We start from the raw sequence: 18,371 nt of genomic DNA on the forward strand, positions 1-18,371 counted from the left end.
CCCTTGACACCCGAGGGAAAGAGGGAGGAGGGAGCGCGCGTTTCATCATCGGCGGTGGCGGCGGCGGCCACTTATAAAACTTCTGGGCGCGCACCCTCGCGCTCAGTCTCCTCAGGCCGCGCCGTGTGCCTCCTCCGGCCACCAACGCCGCACCCGCCACTCGCCCGGCCTCCCGCCCCGGGCCCCGCGCTGCAGCCACCATGGGGCTCCTACCCGAGCCCGGCGCGCGCCAGGGCAGCGGCGCCTCTGCGGGCCGAGCCGGCCGCTGTCCCCGCTCTATCTTCAGCAACGTTAAGGTGAGCGGAGAACCCGGGACGTCCTGGCCCGAGCCGCGCTGGGCGCACCTTCGGCGGGGTCCCGGCGTCAGTGCTGCGGCCGCTCGGGAGGCGCTGCGGGGGCGGGCTCCCTCCCTCGCCGTCCATCCGTCGGTGTCACGCTCCGGGACGCATCCCCGCGGGCCCCGCGCCGCCGGCGAGGAGGCACCTGGCCAGGGAAGCGCGTGCTGGGCGTGTGTGCGTGTGTGCATGTGTTTGTGCGAGTATGTGCTCGCGCGCGTGCTCACACGCCCTCGTCAGGGTAGGAAACAGGGCGATGAAAGTACTTGCTTATTGGGCCAACTCTATTCAGGTAGTCCTGGCACTAGCCTAGGGAATTGTTCTGTTCTTTGAAAAAGAACATCTCCGGGGCACCTTTTTGGGCTCCTGTGGGCAGTTACTTCGTTAAGGGAATGGGCTTGGAGTTGCCCGTGTCTGGCGCCTTGTAGGGGACAGGCTGGGGTCCCTCTGAGATGAATATCAGAGCCCATCTCATCCTGGGTGGCTGGCAGAAGGGCTGTTCTCCGCTAGGCTTTCGTCTTCCCCAAGGGCGGCAGTGCGTGAGCTCTGCTACCTGAACGGGCTGCTGCCTGCAATGCTGAGAATTCCCCCGAGGCTGGCAACCAACACTGCAGCTCTTGGACCAGCTTTCCTGGTCCGGAACTGGCCCCAGGAAAGCAGCGGCTTTCGCAGTCTATTCCGTAAAGTCTAGGCAGGTGCCTGGCAAGTTATGGGGAGTAGGTGAAGGGGTGTAAGCAGTAGTGTGGTGAGGACCCCCCAGGGGGTCAGGAATGCTTTCCACCCCCTCACAGGTCCAAGAGGACTGGAATGGTTGAATCCACACTGGGGCTTTTTTGCCTCTTCTGGGAGGGCAGAAGCAACTGAGGAATGCACCACCTGTGGTGAGGATGTGGGAGGTTGTAAAGCCCAGGTCACGGCTCCTTGGGGTCAGGGTGGGAATTATGGTGCAGAGAGGTTGTTTCTGGCAATCACACAATCAGATGGGGCTAGGTAATGCCTCCAGTGGCACAATTAAGGGGAACCCAGAACATACAAATGGAGGATGGGGGTCTCTGTGGGCCAGTTATGTGTGTCCAACAGAAAAGGATCTGGAGGTCACAGTGGAGCCCATCTATGTACTTACTCATATTGTTAGCAGTAGAGCTGGGCTCCCCACTCCTGCTTCTGCTCTTTCCCCACACCACACTAAATAAAGGTTGAATTGATTCCATGGTTGGACGTAAATAAGACATAGAAATTTTGAGATCGTTTAAAATAATCCTCAAATCTCCTCACCTTTGGCCAGACCCTGATGAAAACACTGTGTGTGGTTTTGGTTCCATCATTTAAAGGAGTTTAGAGAAGTTTCAGCAGAGAATTGTGGAAAACTTGGGGTTTATAAATTAGGAATTGGGAGGAAAGGTCAGGGGCAACAGTTGGGTGGTCTGAAAAGAGAGAGGCCCAGGAGGGAGCCAGGGTGGGGGCAACTCTCTCTGTTTTCACCACTCTTAGGGTTGGGAGCAGGAGGGACAGCTGACAGCGAGGATAACCCCAAATGAGATTGATCCATTTAGACCTGCCCTGAGTCCCTAAAATAAATGAGTTTATGACAGCAGTTTCTTTGAAGATCTATAAAAATAAGATAATTTATCACATGCTGATGATATAGCCACATGTGCCTGAGGCCGGGCCCAGGCCAATTGGCCTCCGGAAGGCTCATACCAGTTAGGAGTTTTTCTGAACTCTAAAAACCAGATTCCTTTAATCATTGCCTCCGTTGATCCATAGTAATTCTAAGACCAGAGTTAGGAGCAACTTCCACTTAGCTTCACTTATCTGCCTGAAACCAGGTAGGAGACTGGATATCTCAAGGCACATCTTGGGGCTGGAATTCCATTAGTTAAACTCCCTGAAGTCATTTCTTCCAGGGGGTAGGGCTGGCTTCTGGGGGCTTTGCTATTTGATGAGAGATTTCCTTCTCCCAGTGAGAGGTTTGGTGACTGCCATGCACCCTGCCAGGGGGGTATGGACTGCACATGTCGTGACATGTGTGACATGGGAGGACACCCAACCTGAGGACCCATCATTTTTCTAGGTTCCTCGTTGTTGGGACAGACTAACCAATAGGCTTTATGACATTCCTGCAAAACGCCACATACCACATGGTTTAGGGAAAGAAGATGAAGCCAGGGGACTCAGATCCAAGCCCCATGCCATCCCCTTACTAACTAGGTAACACAGGGAAGTATCCCTGAGCCTCGGAGTCCTTATGTGAAAAAAAACTGGGCAACATGAACAATTCCCTCCTCCCGGAGGCAGGGTAGAGAAGGCCTTCATAAGGATTATGTGGAATGAGGCAGAGGAAATGGCTTTGTAACCCATACTGGGCTTTCTGGGATTGGCATCATTGTGAGGTCAGTTCTCGCCTCAACAAACAAGACTGTGAATTCAAACATCATTTAGGATCGATTATTCCACCAATTATGCCTCATTCTATGAGACATAGTTAATAGTTAAGAAAAACTACAGTTAATAATAATACCCAAAAATAGCAATAGTAGCAAACAGCAACAGATCTGTCTGAATTTACTGGGAACTATGGAAATATCTTACCCAAATGCCGTCCTCATTACAGCTCTGTCAACTGGATGCTGTTACTGTCCCCATTAATGATGAGGAAAACAAGGCTTAGTGAGGCTGGTCCTTTGGGCTTGGATACATAACCAGAAAGAGTGGAGTGTAGAGGAACCAGGAACGTGAGCCTCCAGGTCAGAACCCCTAACCCCTGTGTGCCTGGCCCTCTCTGTCGCATGGCACTGGTCAGCTCAGCGTTAGCGTGTGGAGATTCCTCAGATGTGCTTGTTCCGCGTGGTCAGGGCTTTCTCCAGGCCCTGGTGACACACACATCTCAGCCGTGACCAGGGGCCACTGCCGTGGCTGCAGCACAGATCCGTGTAGGCACGAACAGGCTCAGACCCTTTCACTCCTCCCGACCTCATCTCGAGCCTGGTGACTCTCAGGCTCAGGCTGAGTTTTTGGTACTTCCTTCTGCAGGAGTCAATACAATCGTGTTTAATCTAGAGACAGTCTCAATTGCCTCTGGGTTACAGCATTCTTAAGAACTAGAGGACCTGCTCGCCAGTCATGGTTAGAGGGAGCAGTTTGGCATCCAGTACTCCAGAGCTCTAAATTAAAAACAGGTTCATTCAGCCATTATGGGGCAGCGGTGGGGGAGTTAGCGGGGAGCCTTTTGGCTAACTTATCCTGGCAGCCTCAAAGAGATCTGTTTCTTCTGAAAATGAAACTTTTGGGGCCAAACTGAGGTTGTCTTATAGAAGGAGTGGTCGATTGGTAATTGCTGCCCAAAGTACGGGAACTTAAACACACCAGGGCCCCAGTGTAGGGAAATAATGGATATCCAGTCAGTGTGGATGGAAGGCTGGGGAAGAACAGTGGGAAGAAACGGATAGACGAATCTCACAGCTTGGCCTGGGTGGCCCTGGTGACCTGTGACCTGGGAGGGAGGCCCCCGAATGAGGGAAAGGTGCTTTGTCCTGGCCTGTGTCCGTAACGTCCTGAGGCCTCTGACTCCCAATCATGGGGCAGCAGCTTGGACTCAACTTCTCAGTTTCCAGAGGAAAGTGCTATATCCCAGCAACCTGCAATCCATGCTTGGGGAGACACTCTGAAGAGAACCCTCTGGGCCAAAAGAATTCCTTCATCAACCTGGTGGATTAAGATATGCTCCTCCCTCCCCAGGATGTATTTCTCTGACATTGGGGACAGCATATATTATGATCTCCAGGGTGTCTGTCCCCTGAGAGGCCCACCTTGCCCTGCTTGTTTGTGTGTGTTCGGGAGGCAGTTTTGGGGGATGGTTTGGGGGGTGGGGAGGGAGAACCATGGGAACGGGTGGGGTGGTGGTCAAAGGTCACTTAGACCCTTTCCTCCTATAACTATGCTCAAAGCCCTTCCTAGCTTTCCTCGTGTCTCCTGGTGATGAATTCGTGACCTGTGTTGCCACAGAGCAAGTGGCAGAGGGATTTATTTTGAAATCATTATAGATGCATAGGAAAAACAGTGCTGAGAGGTCCTGTGTTTACCCAGTTCCTCCCAAGGATTTCATCTGACATAATTACAGTGTGATACCAAAAGCAGGAAATTGACATTGCCACGATGTGTGAGTATAGTTCCAGGCCGTTCGATCGTGTGTACAGACTCAGGGAGCCACCACCCCACTGCTTCAAGACAGAACTATCCCATCTCCACAAAGGTCTCCTTCCGACTCCTATCCTTGATATGTTCTCTAGCGCAGTAATTTTATCATTTTGAGAACATTATATAAATGGAGTCATGAAATATGTGTGTGACCTTTTGAGACTGGCTTTTTTCATTAAGCATAATGCCCTTGAGATCGACCCAAGCTGTTCCATGTATCAATAGTTTGTTGCTTTTTTTTTTGAGGGGGGTACGTGGGCCTCTCACTGTTGTGGCCTCTCCCGTTGCAGAGCACAGGCTCCGGACACGCAGGCTCAGCAGCCATGGCTCACGGACCCAGCCGCTCGGCGGCATGTGAGATCCTCCCGGACCGGGGCACGAACCCGTGTCCCCTGCATTGGCAGGTGGACTCTCAACCACCAGGGAAGCCCTTTGTTCCTTTTTATTGCTGAGTACTATTCCATGGCATGGATGTATCGTGATTTCTCCAGCCATTCACCTATTGAAGGACCTTTGGGTTGTTTCCTGTTTGGGGCTATTACAAATAAAGCTGCTATGAACAATCATGTATAGGTTTTTGTGTGGACATAAACTCTCATTTCTCTGGGGTGAATGCCCAGGAGTGCATTTGCTAGGTCATATGGTAGTTGCACGTTGATTTTTAAAAGAAACTGCCAAACTGTTTTCCAGAGTGGCCATAACATTTTACATTTGCACCAGCAAGGTATGAGAAATTCAGTTTCTCTACATCCTGGCCAGCATTTAGTGTTACTGCTTTTTATTTTAGCTATCCTTTTTTTAAAGAATTCCACCCCTACAGAGAGGCACTGCCTCTGGTGAAAATAAGCCAGAGGACCCCATTTTTATGCAACAATAGAATGTAAACACCGGAAGGAACCTCCTCCAGATAAAGAAATGGGCCCAGGAGGGGAGGTGACCTGTGCAAGGTCTCAGGGAACTGGAAGTAGAGTATTTTAGTTATTTGAATTGGTGTGTAGTGAGATCTCATCATGGTCTTAATTTGCATTTCCCTAATGGCTGGTGATGTTGAACATCTTTTCATGTGCTCACTTGCCATGTGTATATGCTGTTCACTGAAATATCTGTTCATATATTTTGTCCATTTTTCTTTTCCTTTTTCTTTCTTTCTCTCTCTCTCTCTCTCTCTCTCTCTCTCTCTCTTTCTTTCTTCCTTCTTTTCTTTATTATTTTTGGCTGCATTGGGTCTTTGTTGCTACGCTCAGGCTTTCTCTAGTTGCGGCGAGCTGGGGCTATTCATCGTTGCAGTGCGCAGGCTTCTCCTTGCGATGGCTTCTCTTGTTGCGGAGCACGGGCTCTAGGCGTGCGGGCTTCAGTAGTTGTGGCATGCGGGCTCAGTTGTTGTGGCTCACGGGCTTAGTTGCTCCATGACATGTGGGTTCTTCCCGGACCAGGGATCGAACCCATGTCCCCTGCACTGGCAGGCGGATTCTTAACCACTGTGCCACCAGGGAAGTCCTTCCATTTTCTAATTGGATTTTTAAATTGTTGTTTTGAGAGTTCTTTATATATGTGAGATACAAGTCCTTTGTTGGGCATGTGGTTTGCAAATATTTTCTCCCAGTCTATAGCTTATGTTTTCATCCTCTTAACAGAATCTTTCACAGAGAAAAAGGTTTTGATTGTGATAAAGTCCAATTTATCAATTTAAAATTTTCTGGATACTGCTTTTAGTGTCATGTCTAAAAACTCTTCACCAAATCCTAACTCCTGAAGGAGAAATCCTCTGTTTTCTTCTAAAAGTTTTATAATTTTGCATTTAAATCTATAATCCATTTTGAGTTAATTTTTGTAGAGATGTGAGGTTTAGGTAAAGGTTCATTGTTTTGCCTGTGGTTATACAATTGTTTCTGCACCATTTGTGGACAAGACTCTCCTTTCTCTATTGAATTACCTTTGTATCTTTGTTGAAGATCAGTTGGCCATACTTGGGTGGGTCCATGTTGGGTTTTCTATCATGCGTCATTGATGTATGTGTATATCTCTCTGCCAGTACCACAGTGTCTTGATTACTGTAGCTAAATAGCAAGTCTTGGTATCAGGTAAAACTTGATTTTCATTCTGCAATGGAATGATTACCAAACCTTATAACCCATTCAGTTTCTCTTCTACTTTGCCTTTTAGGAAGATTTAAGGACAGATTTAAAGCTTGCTTTTAGTAGGTGGATGGGATCTTACATATTTACATGTTTCCAGCTTTTCCTCTGGCCTTAGCTGAATGGTTGTCTTTTCCCTTGAATTTGATTTTTCAGTCTAAGTTCTTAAACTTTTTCTATGCGTAATGCCAGCCCTGCAAGGGAGGTATCAGCATCTCCATTTCATACTTGAAATCGAGGCACATCCAAGACCACATATCCAGTCAATGGCAAAGCAGGAATTCCCACCAGGGTCATCTCACTCCCAGCCCCTTTCTTCCCATGGCCCCAGAATGCCTCTCAGTTCTGGATTCTTTCGTCCGTGAACCTTGGGGCCTGAGCGCAGTGATCTCTGAGGTCCTTTCAGGTTCTCAGATTCCCATCTCATGCTAAGTTGCTGATTGAGATGAGACCAGGAGCAGGGCCAGCTGGGTCTGAGCTTTGCCAGGAGACCTGCTCTGAAACCTGGCAAAAGAGGAGGGTGCGGCTGGCCCGGTTGTCTGCGATCAATCCCAGCTCTCTTGGTTTCGTGGACCTTGATTCCCTGGGATGGATTAAATTTGATCAGGGTGAAGGATGAACCCAAGGCCAGGAGTCTCAGACTACACTGTGGACTGGATGGATGGGATGATCCTATCCAGTGAGCAGCCGTCGCCCAGAGCTGTCTTCCCAGCCTCGTTGCCTTGTTGGGTGGAGATGCTATGGAGGCTGTGGCTTAGGGAGAAGGCACCAGCCGGCTCAGTAACCCCAGGACTTGTGGCCTGTGGGACACTCAGTCTGGTCAGCATTGGCACTGACCCCCACAGGGCTGACCACTGCCTCTATAAATATGGGCAAACTAACCCTTTCTTTATCATTTAGTGTGCACCAAGTCCTATAGGAATCTGATGACAAGTTTTATTTTGTTTACCCAAACATCAGCCATACCTATTTATGTTCTGAAAGATGTTCCATCCAACACCCTTGAGAGATGCTGGCCTAGAGCACAGAAGGCCTCAGTTAAAATTCAGAGGGCACCAGGGAGGGTATAGCAAGCTAGTGGTTGTCAATCTGCCCACCAAGATGCCCTGAATTCTAGAAGGGAGTGACCGGTCTCCACAATGGAGTAGGACAAGGGGATGAAGGGTGGTGTCGGGAAATGTGGTTTAACTAATCATGGATATTACATTTCTGTAGAATTTTATGTTTCATCCTAGAATCAAGTATATTTTATATTTTCCTCCACAATATATCTACATGCTTCCAAATAATATGTTGTATTTCCCCCCAAATCTTGGAGTAACACTGATGCTCCAGGAAGCTATGCCATGTCTAGCTCACGTCTGCCAGATGTGACCCCAGGTGGAGTTTGGGAAACAACACAGCAGGCCTCAAGTCAGAATTAGTTTTTCTAACCCAGCCAGCTTGTTGGGCATAGAGGGAACCTAGGAAATGTAAGTGGGACAGGTGTGGGGTGTGAATAGCAGACAGTTCCTGGGCTGAGCCCGTGGGACACCCCAGGAGAGGAGCCGGCTAGAGAACACAGTGAGGCCCCTGTTGGCCTGGGGAAAGGGGACAGTGGCAGAGGGGAGGGGGAGGACGGCAGGCTGCCGGAGCCACACTTGTCCTGCCCGACTGGCTACCGGAGAGATTTCAGGATGGAATTAAACTGACCACATTCTCAGTCTGTTTTACATGTCCTTCCTGCCTGTGCTCCAGGCCCTTCTGAAACTGTGCTGCTTTGCCTTTGATTCACAGTGCATTTGAGGGAAGTGATGGGGAGCTGAGTGTGGATGTCGGAGCCTGGGCCTCGCTCACTTGTGAGCCTTTACTGCATGTTTGCGGTGGGAGGCTCTTCCCCAGGCTTCGCTGTTTGCACTCAGCTCTCGAAGAGACACCCACGTTTCCAAGAAACAATGGCCCGTAGGGCCCTGCTTCTCAATGTGACCCACTGCCTCGATTTGCCCAGGACCGAGGGGGTTCCTGGGACACAGGACTTTCCGTTTTAAAACTGAAGACTTCTAGGCAGATTGGGATAAGTTGGTCACCCCACTGCCATTTTACAAGAATGGACTTCAACCCCCTGACTGTGGGGCAGGGGAGGTGCCCATGGAGAGCCAGGGATGGTGCCCAACAATGGAAATAAGCCTCAAGGACTCATGACAGGAAGGAACTGGAGGCTTCCAGGGAGAAACCAAGCGGCAGGGCCCACTTCTGCCTCTTGTTAGTACATGGAAGTTCTCCCGCCTGGCCCTGCCTTCATTGCCCGTTGTGATTTGTGCAGCATTTTTAACCTCTTACTGTATAGAATCCATACGAGTAATGATAAAACTGAGCTATAGAAACATGGTGCCCCTCACTTATAGAATTACTGAATTTCAGAATTGTATACCCCCCAGAGTGAAGCTAGCAGAGCCCCCTCTTCCTGGCCACTCTCCTCATTGCTTCTGGTAGAAAGCAGTCTCCCCTCTCCCACAAGTCCTCTAACTAGGTTGAAACAGAAAGCCACGTGTCCTGGGCTACCCTCCTCTAAAAGCCAGGCCAGGCTCTGAAGGTGGGTGTTGCTGAGGGGCACAGGTGGCCCTCCGACCCTTGTTGTCCCAGATCACAAAGGTTTCCTCGCTGGCTCTGGTTATCACTCACGAGGGGACCTCAGGCTTTAGGGAGGCTGGTGGGCCCAGGGTTTCCTGGAACCAGCAGAGACTTTCCCATGATTGGGACCCTGCAGTTTGTTATGCTCTCAGGAGCCCAAGGCCTGCTCCCGCCCCAGCTCTCACACTCTTGCGTCTTACCCCCGTCTTTCTCTCTTCTCACCCCAGCTCTCGCTTCTCCCTGACTTGGAATTTTCATGGAGAGTCCAGCAAGAGCCCTGGACAGGTCACTGGGTCCACCCCCCGGCCTCCAGCTGGGCGACATCTCTCTGGAGCAAGTAGACAAGGACCAGAGTCCCTGACTTTATCATTAGGGGGCCTGACAGAGACCCTTCCGGAGGGCGTCCGGCCTAATGCCAGTGGGAACATTCCTGTGGACCCCCGCCTGTGCCCCAGGCTGTAACGCCCACATCCCACCCACGCAGACTGGCCGAGCCCAAGCGAGGTAGAACCCGCCTTGTCTAGCAGACTGTCTCTAGCCCTGGACCTTGTCACTGACTTGGAAAGTGAGCCTCAGGGCCCTGTGGCTGCCGCTTCATTTCCAAACTGCGCTTGCTGTCAGGAGGCTGCCCTCTCGGGCTCACTGCCGCTCCAGCCTCCTCCCTCTGTGTCCCGGAAAAGCGCAGGCCCACTGAGTCAACATGTGAATTTAATACATAAACACGTACAGTTAACAAGGAGTGGGGACAGGCATTACTCAAGCCTGTATTGGTTTACCTTAAAGTCACAAATATTTAGAATTCCCACACTCAGCACCAACACATTTTTAGCAGCAATTATGACTTTCTGAGCTATCATCACAAAGACGGACACGTTTTATTAGGCCACATCTGTGTGATAAAGCATAAGGGGATATGTGGATATTTAATTGTGAATGCAAATGCTTTGTTGGGGGGCACCCATGTGTGCCAAATTTAGTGAAATAACAAGGGCAGGTCCTTTCAGAAACACTCTCTGTGCTGCGAGGTGCATGTTGTCCATGTCGTGTAGTGGAGGAAAGTGGCAGGCAGCTTGTGGAAACTGCCACATCACACAGTGACAGAGCTGCAATTCGGGCACTCTGTCTTAAGACCCTGTCCTCTGTGGCTGCTCTCCATTTCCCACCACAAACCCCAACCAGCCGAGCCAGGACTCTGCTACTTCCGTCCCCATACTCACAGACACAGCAGGGCTGCTTATTCCTATTTATTGTTTTATTTTCCTGAACCAAATCTGACACTGGTGGCCCGGAAAGTCCTTCTTCCTCAGTCTTCCTCTCTTGTGGCACATTGTCTCACCCACAGCACACAAGCGCTGAGACCAAGGACCCGGCGTGGGGTGGGAACAGCGACCAAGTGGCTTAGAAAACCTTCCTGAGCAAATAAATGGAAACCCAGTCTGCTGAACAACATTTTATCATTTAATTCGTCTGTTCAGAAACTTGTAATGAGGAAATGACTCATATAGCTAGTTATTGGCAAGGCAATAAATAAATCATGGGACATCCATCTATGAGATATTTACAAGACATGTTTTAAAGTTTTATTGCGAAAAGTTTCAACTTGAGGGAAGGGTTCATTCTATAATGTTAAGTAGAGGCGGCGTATGAAGAGATGATCCAGATTTTTAAAAGTCACGAGACTTAAAGAGGGTATACCTAAACAGAGATGGTGCTCTGAGTGGGATCCTGTAAATCGTTTCTTCTTCTTTGTGACGTTCTATGTTTTCCATATTTCTACAATAAACATGTCCTGCATTTATAATTAGAAAAAACTACCAGTTAAAAGCCCTGAAGTCTGCGGTGACACCCACCTTTGCCTGGTGCCATGAGATCTGTCGTTGTGGTCTATGAAGTGAGACGTAAGGTGGGAGGAGGCTGATCTCCAGGTCCCTGAGGATGCACCAGAGGTGCGGCCAGGAGGGCAGCCAGGGGACGGGATTGTCTATAAGGACCACTCCTGTGCCCATCACTGTTGTCACTGCGTTTTTACATCTATTATTTCACTGGAGTCTTATGGCTCCTCAGTGATGGAGGTGAAGTCAGATAACAATGCTTTAACTCTTAAAGAGAGGCAAAACTATGGAACATTTTCTTTTCTGGGAAGATTGAGAAGTGTTTCTGTCCAGGAAGGCCTCTCTGCTCTTCTGGTGCCCCACTCCCAGGGACTGGCTCAGAGTTTGGGAATCCAGCCCTAAGGGTTGGCCAAACATCTTAGGGGAGTGAGTGTACCTGATCAGCTCCGTGCCATGTTAGGAAGAATGGGCCTCAGGGGGAGGTGGTGAGGGCAGAGTCTGGGACAGGATCTGCTAAGGGCTGCCTGGGGTCTGGTCCTGAGCCTGGAGTTTTATACTTGGGAGGATGTGATGACATCCCTGGGTTGGCTTTCACACAGTCATTTTGGTGAGCGTTGAGTCAGTTGGTGACCCACTGTTTGCAAGGCAGGACTCTGCTGATGTCATAAACACCAGGGGTTTCAGAACTCTGAGGCTAGGAATGGTGTCAGGACAGCTGCCTGAGATGCATTCATTTGTTCATTTATTCATGCAACACGTAATTATTGATCACCTACCATCAACCATTGGAGATACAATGATGAACAAAACAGAGCGGGCCATGCCCTCATGAGAGATGTAAACAGTGGGCAGATGCACAAATAGATGCAAAGTTATAAGATGTGTCAAATAAGAGGGGAAAGAACTGGGTTTTGTGAGGGAGGAGAAGGTAGAAACAGAACTGGGTTCTGCTCAATACATCTGGGACCGCAGACTCTGAACTCTAACATGCCACCTTCATGCTTCTGCTATTTAGCCGCTGCATGGGGAATACAACCATGAATCATGCAAGGTCCCTGTCTTCCAAAGGCTCTGGTTAGTTGGGATAAGATGGGTCATGAAGAACTATAGTGAATTGTGGTTTTCATCCATATGACAGGTTGACAAAACATGGGACCCTCCTACTACAAATACCTAGAGTTACTGCATAAGATAGAACACCATCAAATATTTAAATGCGGAGCTGAACTTGCAAGAAAGAAAGTGAAATCTTCAGGGGCAAGAAATGATGAATGAGTTGGACACCCAAACAATGACTGTACCAGCAGGGGTTGAGGGGAAGCTGTGTGTAAAGAAACCCTCAAGAAACTCCTGTTGCAGATTGGGTATTAGTAATCCTACAGGCACCGAAGATGACATGGGGAGCTGGCACGAAGACTCACGCATGAAACTGGGTCCCTTGCTCAGAAAGGAACCCATAAAACTTTGCCCACCACCCTGTTACAGGTTAGGTATATCTCTAACAGGACCTCTGGGTAAAATAATTCCGCTGAGAAATCAAAACACCAAGTCCATGCCACATGGACTTGGAAGCAGAACGTATACTATCCACACAGTATGGGAATCTCTAAGCATATAAATTAGGATAAGAAATTCATTCCGGGCTGGTGACAACTCTTTGTCATCTGGTAGACACAAGAGCAAAACCACTCTGGAGGGATACTTCTACAGTCCAGACCAACTGGAATCCCCAAGAGAAGACAATGTCCGTGGAACAGGAGCTTACGATAAACAGTTATACAGGAAATGACCCACCATAAGCCACAGGCAGTACATATATTCAGTGAGGAAGATTAGCACCTCAAGATTTTAAGATAATGGAACATTTTGAAAGAGACTATAAAAATACATTGAAATGTTTAAAGACGTGTAAGAAGAAATAGAAAACACCAGGAAAGAACAAACACTGTAAAAAAGGAACAGGCAGATTTGAGAAACAAATGGGAATTCTATACATACAGAAAGTAACAATTCAGCTAATGGTTAAATAGCAGATTAGATACAATGATTGGTTAATTAACAGATTAGATAATTTCCCAATTTGAAGTCCTTAACTTAATGACATCTGCACAAAATGATAATTAGTAAGTGGAAGATAGGGTTGAAGAAGTCACCTGAATGCAGCACAGAGGAATAAAGAAGTAGAAACTGTGACACTTCACAGAGGAGAAACCTGGCAAGCAAGCACTGCCTTGGCCAAGTGACCAAGGTTAGCATTATCAGTGATAAGTCATCTTGAAAATATGTACCCTTTAACTAATGTGGTGAGAAGGGCGGTTTATCTCTGTGGCCTTCCCAAAAAACATAACCTCAGTCTAACCATGAGAAAATCATGGACGAACCCAAACTGGGGAGCATTCTACAAAATACCTGACCAGTACTCCTCCAAACAAGGAATGTCTGAATGTCTGAGAACTGTCACAGCCAAGAGGAGCCTAAGGAGACCTGATAACCAAATGTGGTATGGTGTCCTGGATGGGATCCTGGGACAGAAAAAGAGAAAAGCTAATGAGATCTGAATAAAGTATAGTTTCGTGAGTAAAAAAACAAAACAAAACCAAAAATAGTGGAAACTCTAAAAGGCAGGTTAAGAGACATGAAAACAGTAAAAATAAAGTCCAATATAAGTCTGAAATGAGTCCCCAAGAAAAGAATGAATAGGTGATAGTCAATACTGAAAAGATGACAGAGAATTTCCAGAATTAATAAGACATATGGTACCTCAAAATAAAAAAGCACCATAAGTTCTGACAGGAATTTACAAAAAAGTACACCTATACATATCATACTGGAACTGCAGAACAGTAAAGACAGAAAAACTTTAAGAGCTACTAGAGCAACATTATAGTTTACGCATAAGACTCAATAATTAGACCAATAACAGTCTTCTCAAAATAAATAGATATACTAGAAAATAATGGAATACTTTTCAATATGCTGAAAGAAAATTACCACCAAATTCAAATGTTATAACTAAATGATAATTCAAGAGGACAAATAGAGATTTTCAAACAAAGGCAGAGAATTTACTAATCGTGAGTCCTACTAAAATAAACTACAAAAGGATGAAATTCGTAAAGCAAGAAATCAAACACAGAAAAAGATGATACAGAATGGTAGTAATTATTGATTGTGAATAGACAAAAATAATAATGATTTATGGAGGGCAGGAAAGATGGAAGCAGAATAAGACATACCAATAATATGGAGAATTGGCAGGGAAATTTGGAGTTAAAATCTTAAGTCCTTGGCTTGCTTGGGAGGAGAGTGGAATAATTAATTAACTTTAGTCTTTCTTAAGTCAAACATTAAGTTAAAATGTATGGGTAATCATTCAGTGTAAAGACATTGAATGCATACTTTCCAAAGCAGAAGAGTGTAAAAAGTAGAAACCTAATCAACCAAAAGAGGGCAGGAAAAGAGGAGAATAAAAGGCAAAAACAAACAAACAAGAAACATTATGGTAAATAGGAGCACAGTAAAATGAAGTGGACATAAATCTAGGTTTATCAGAAAGTGGAGTACTCTCACCATTTCAAAGCTAGAGACAGACTGCCTAAAAGAGAGAGAGAGAGAGAATCTAGTTTCATGCTCTTTAAAAGAAAATGTTGAAAATCAAAGGACAAAAGAAGATATATCAGGAGAATACCAACTAAAGAAGGAAGATTTATCTACTTTAATAACAGAAAATAGTGTTTCAGGCAAAAAGAAAGACGGATTGTGAGATGTCTGCAATGTCTAAAACTGACTAGGATATGTGGAACCTAGAAAAATGGTGCAGATGAACCAGTTTGCAGGGCAGAAATAGAGACACGGCTGTAGAGAACAAATGTATGGACACCAAGGGGGGAAAGTGGCGGGGCGGGGGTGTGGTGTGATGAATTGGGAGATTGGGATTGACATATATACACTAATATGTATAAAATAGATAACTAATAAGAACCTGCTGTATAAAAAATACATAAAATAAAATTCAAAAAAAATAAAATTAAACTGACTAGGGACTAATATCTAGACTATACAAAGATCTCCTGCTAACCAACAAGAAAAAGACAAGAAACACAATAGAAAAATGTGTGAAGGATTTGGGTAGGTGGCCTGGAGTGCCAGCTGGCTCCATCTCCTCTCTCCTCTTCTCTTAATTCCTCTCGTCATTGTCTTCCATTGTAAACCTCTGTCCTCTTCATGGCTGAGTCATGGTCAGCAACCAGCTTACCTGCTGCCCTTCATTTAGTTCCAATCTGAAAAACTACTGGGGCAGGACTCTCATTGGTTTAGCTGGGTCACGTGCCTTGAGGCAAGGTGGGGTCTCTGGGGGCTTCTCATAGTTGAATAGGTACCTTTTTCTAAAATAAGGGGGAGCCCTGTTCTCAGGAGGGGGCTGAACAGACAAGACTGTTGAGTCTTCCTGTAGAAAGTTGGAGAACAGACCCCCAGAGATGTCAAAAAAGGGGAGGTGTGGTTCTGTTGAGGGAAAAGAAGTGACCTGAGTGAGAGCATTGAAGCAGGGGAAGACGGGGAGGGTTGATATGAACCAGGGTTTGTATCAGTGTACTACTGCTGCTGTAACAAATCACCATAAGCCTAGTGGCTTAAAACAACATGGATTTACTCTCCTACAGTTCTGGAAGACAGAATACCTAAAATCAAGGTGTTGGCAGGGCTGTGCTCCTTCTGAAGGTTTTAGTGAAGAATCTGTTTCCTTGCCTTTCCTAGTTTCTAGAGGCCACCAACATTCCTCGGCTTTTGGCCCCTTCCTGCATCCTCAAATCGGGAGTTCAGCATCTTGAAATCTCTCCTTTTCATCTTTTATTCTGACTCTGACCCTCCTGCCTCCTTCTTATAAGGACCTCTGTGATTACACTGGATCCTTTCAGATAATCCAGGATAACCTCCCTATGCTAAGAATCTTAGTTCAATCATATCAGCCAAGTTCTTTTTGCCATGTAAGGCAACGTATTCACAGGTTCTAATATCAGTACACAGGCATTGGGGAGGCCATTATTTTCTCTACTGTAGGGTTTAATCAAACCAGAGCCAATAGAAGATACAAACACACACACATGTATGTGTTTGTATGTGTGTGTGTGTGTGTGTGTATATATATATATATATAAAGAGATTAATTTCAAGGAATTGGCTTATACAGTAGTGGGGGCTGAATAAGCAAATCCAAAATCCACAGGGCAGGCAGTCAGGAAAGGATGATCACAGGCATTGGGCCAAAGCTCCTATTCAGGGGAATCAATCTCTCTCTCTCTCTCTCTCTCTCTCTCTCTCTCTCTTTTTCTCTCCACCCTGCTTTTAAGGCCTTCTGATTAATTGAATCAGGCCCACCCAGATTATCAGATTATCTAAAATAATCTTCTTTAAAATTATATATTTTAATTACAGCTGCAAACTCCCTTCATAGCCAACACCTAGATTAGTGTTTGAGTAACTGGGGACTGTAGCGTTGCCAAATTGATACGTCAAAAGCACTGCCCCAGGTCAAAGGGCAGTGACATTCAGGACAAGTATGGGGCAGAATGTCCTGCAGGAAGGAGAGGTGAGCACCCCTGGGCAATAGCCCTGAAAAAGGAGGGGCGTGGGGGGCCAGAGGTGCTTTGCTGACGTCACTGATGGGAGGAAGCTGTGCTTAGGGGCGAGCTTCCACAAGGAGGCTTGCAATGGGGCATTCCATCCTGTCCTTACCACAGTTTGAAAATTCCATGATTGGGCTGTGCTTCCGTCCCCTACACAGAGCAGATGCCCAGCATATCACCAGCGTCTCAATGACCCTTCCTACGCCGCCCACCAGTATTTGTTCTGTGACCTGCTGCTGAGGTCACAGCCCCCTGGGCTGCAGACATGAATCGCCCGCAGTGTTGGAAAGGTGGGTGAGCTCACGTCTGCTCCTCCCAGGGCTGCGGCTGGTAGGCGTCGAGTATTTGTCCAGCTAATCTTTCCCCATCTGAAGATGGTTACTGATGATTTCGTTCAGGAGTCTTGAAACCTGCCAGGAGAGAGTCCAGCCAAACAGACCAGGTGTGGAAGATGAAATCACATTCCCTTGCCCTTGCTGTCAAGAGCTCCATGCGAGGCAGTTCAAAGGAGTTGGGAGGTGGATGGAAGTTCCTAGTCAGAGCTAATTGTGGGGTGCTCTCGGCCCACACGACAGCGCGGACAGAGCCTCACTGTGCGAGCAGACCCCGTACCCAGATGGGCAGATGGCTAAGGGGAGGGCAGAAACATCAAGGGTGTGTCTCAGTTTTACCCCCATTCCTTTGTAAAGGGTTTACACAGACGTTGGGCCTTGTCTCCAGGAAAGGAGCGCCCAGAAGTAAGGATTTGGGTTAGAGTTCAGGGGGACTTACTCGAGTCTGAGGTAGTGGTTCCCAAAGTGTGGTCCCTGTACCAGCAAGCCTCAGCATCACGTGCGAGCTGGTTAGAAATGTGAATTCTTGTGCCCTATCCCAGATCTACTGAATCCAAAGCTGGAGGTGGGGCATGCTGCTTTAACAAACCCTCTAGGCGACTCTGATGCACCCTAAAGGTTGAGAACCTCTGCTCTAAGGCAAGGCACATATCAGAGCACTGATTCACAGGCAGAGGGCACTGAGGTGGCTGTGATATTCTTGTCTCCAAGGTATTCGTTAAAGTGATTGATGGGAAGTAATCGTATTAAACTGAAATGGTTCCCAGGGAACGTGAGTCTCTCGTATGGAGAGGAACTGAAGGGAGGAAGTTTGGGAAGCATTCTAGACTGGCCAGCGAAGGCCTCCCAGAGCTCCCTGTGGAGAAAGGAAGGTGGGTGGGGTGGAGCAGAGCCTTCTTGGCCTTGAGGAGCACTGCGGCCACACGCTGGCGTTCAGAGAATCTCCAGGGAGCTCAGGGCACACAGGCGTGCTCTGCTAGGCTGAGTTCCATTTTGCTCTCTTTTTTCCCACAGGTAGTTTGGAAATGGCAGATGTTCTCGGAGGCCGAGGTCAGGACCATTGTAACTAATGCTATTTATAGCTTAAAGCTTACCGTAGGTAAACAGGGAATTTGAGGAATTGGTTTGCTTTCCCCTTGCTCCCACTCCTGCCCTCATTTCCTGTGTTTAGACTGGCCATTTCATGGCACAGAGAAGACCTTCACAGCCTAAATGACCCATCCCGGCAACAGTAGAGACCCCTGTGGCCCACTCCCCTGCTCGCTCCCTGGGGCCCTGGGCAGCGGGGGTGGGAGGGAGCAACGGA

General features: G+C 47.5%; 1 protein-coding gene across 2 annotated transcripts in view; it reads left to right on the plus strand.

Moving 5' to 3' along the window:
* SLCO2A1 (solute carrier organic anion transporter family member 2A1) overlaps window positions 1-18,371 on the plus strand; it is an 83,611-nt gene that overhangs the window by 7,195 nt on the left and 58,045 nt on the right. The window contains exon 1 of one of the 2 annotated variants that reach the window (XM_024746249.1): window positions 89-296. The exons of the other annotated variant lie outside the window; for it this stretch is intronic. Within the exon in view, the coding sequence (XP_024602017.1) occupies window positions 201-296 (96 nt within the window). The 5' untranslated portion in view covers window positions 89-200. Of the gene's footprint in view, window positions 1-88; window positions 297-18,371 lie in introns of those variants that run through there. 2 annotated transcript variants of the gene reach the window in all.

The sequence above is a fragment of the Neophocaena asiaeorientalis genome, unplaced genomic scaffold (assembly GCF_003031525.2).
Source record: "Neophocaena asiaeorientalis asiaeorientalis breed wild unplaced genomic scaffold, Neophocaena_asiaeorientalis_V1.1 scaffold437, whole genome shotgun sequence".
NCBI lineage: Eukaryota > Metazoa > Chordata > Mammalia > Artiodactyla > Phocoenidae > Neophocaena > Neophocaena asiaeorientalis.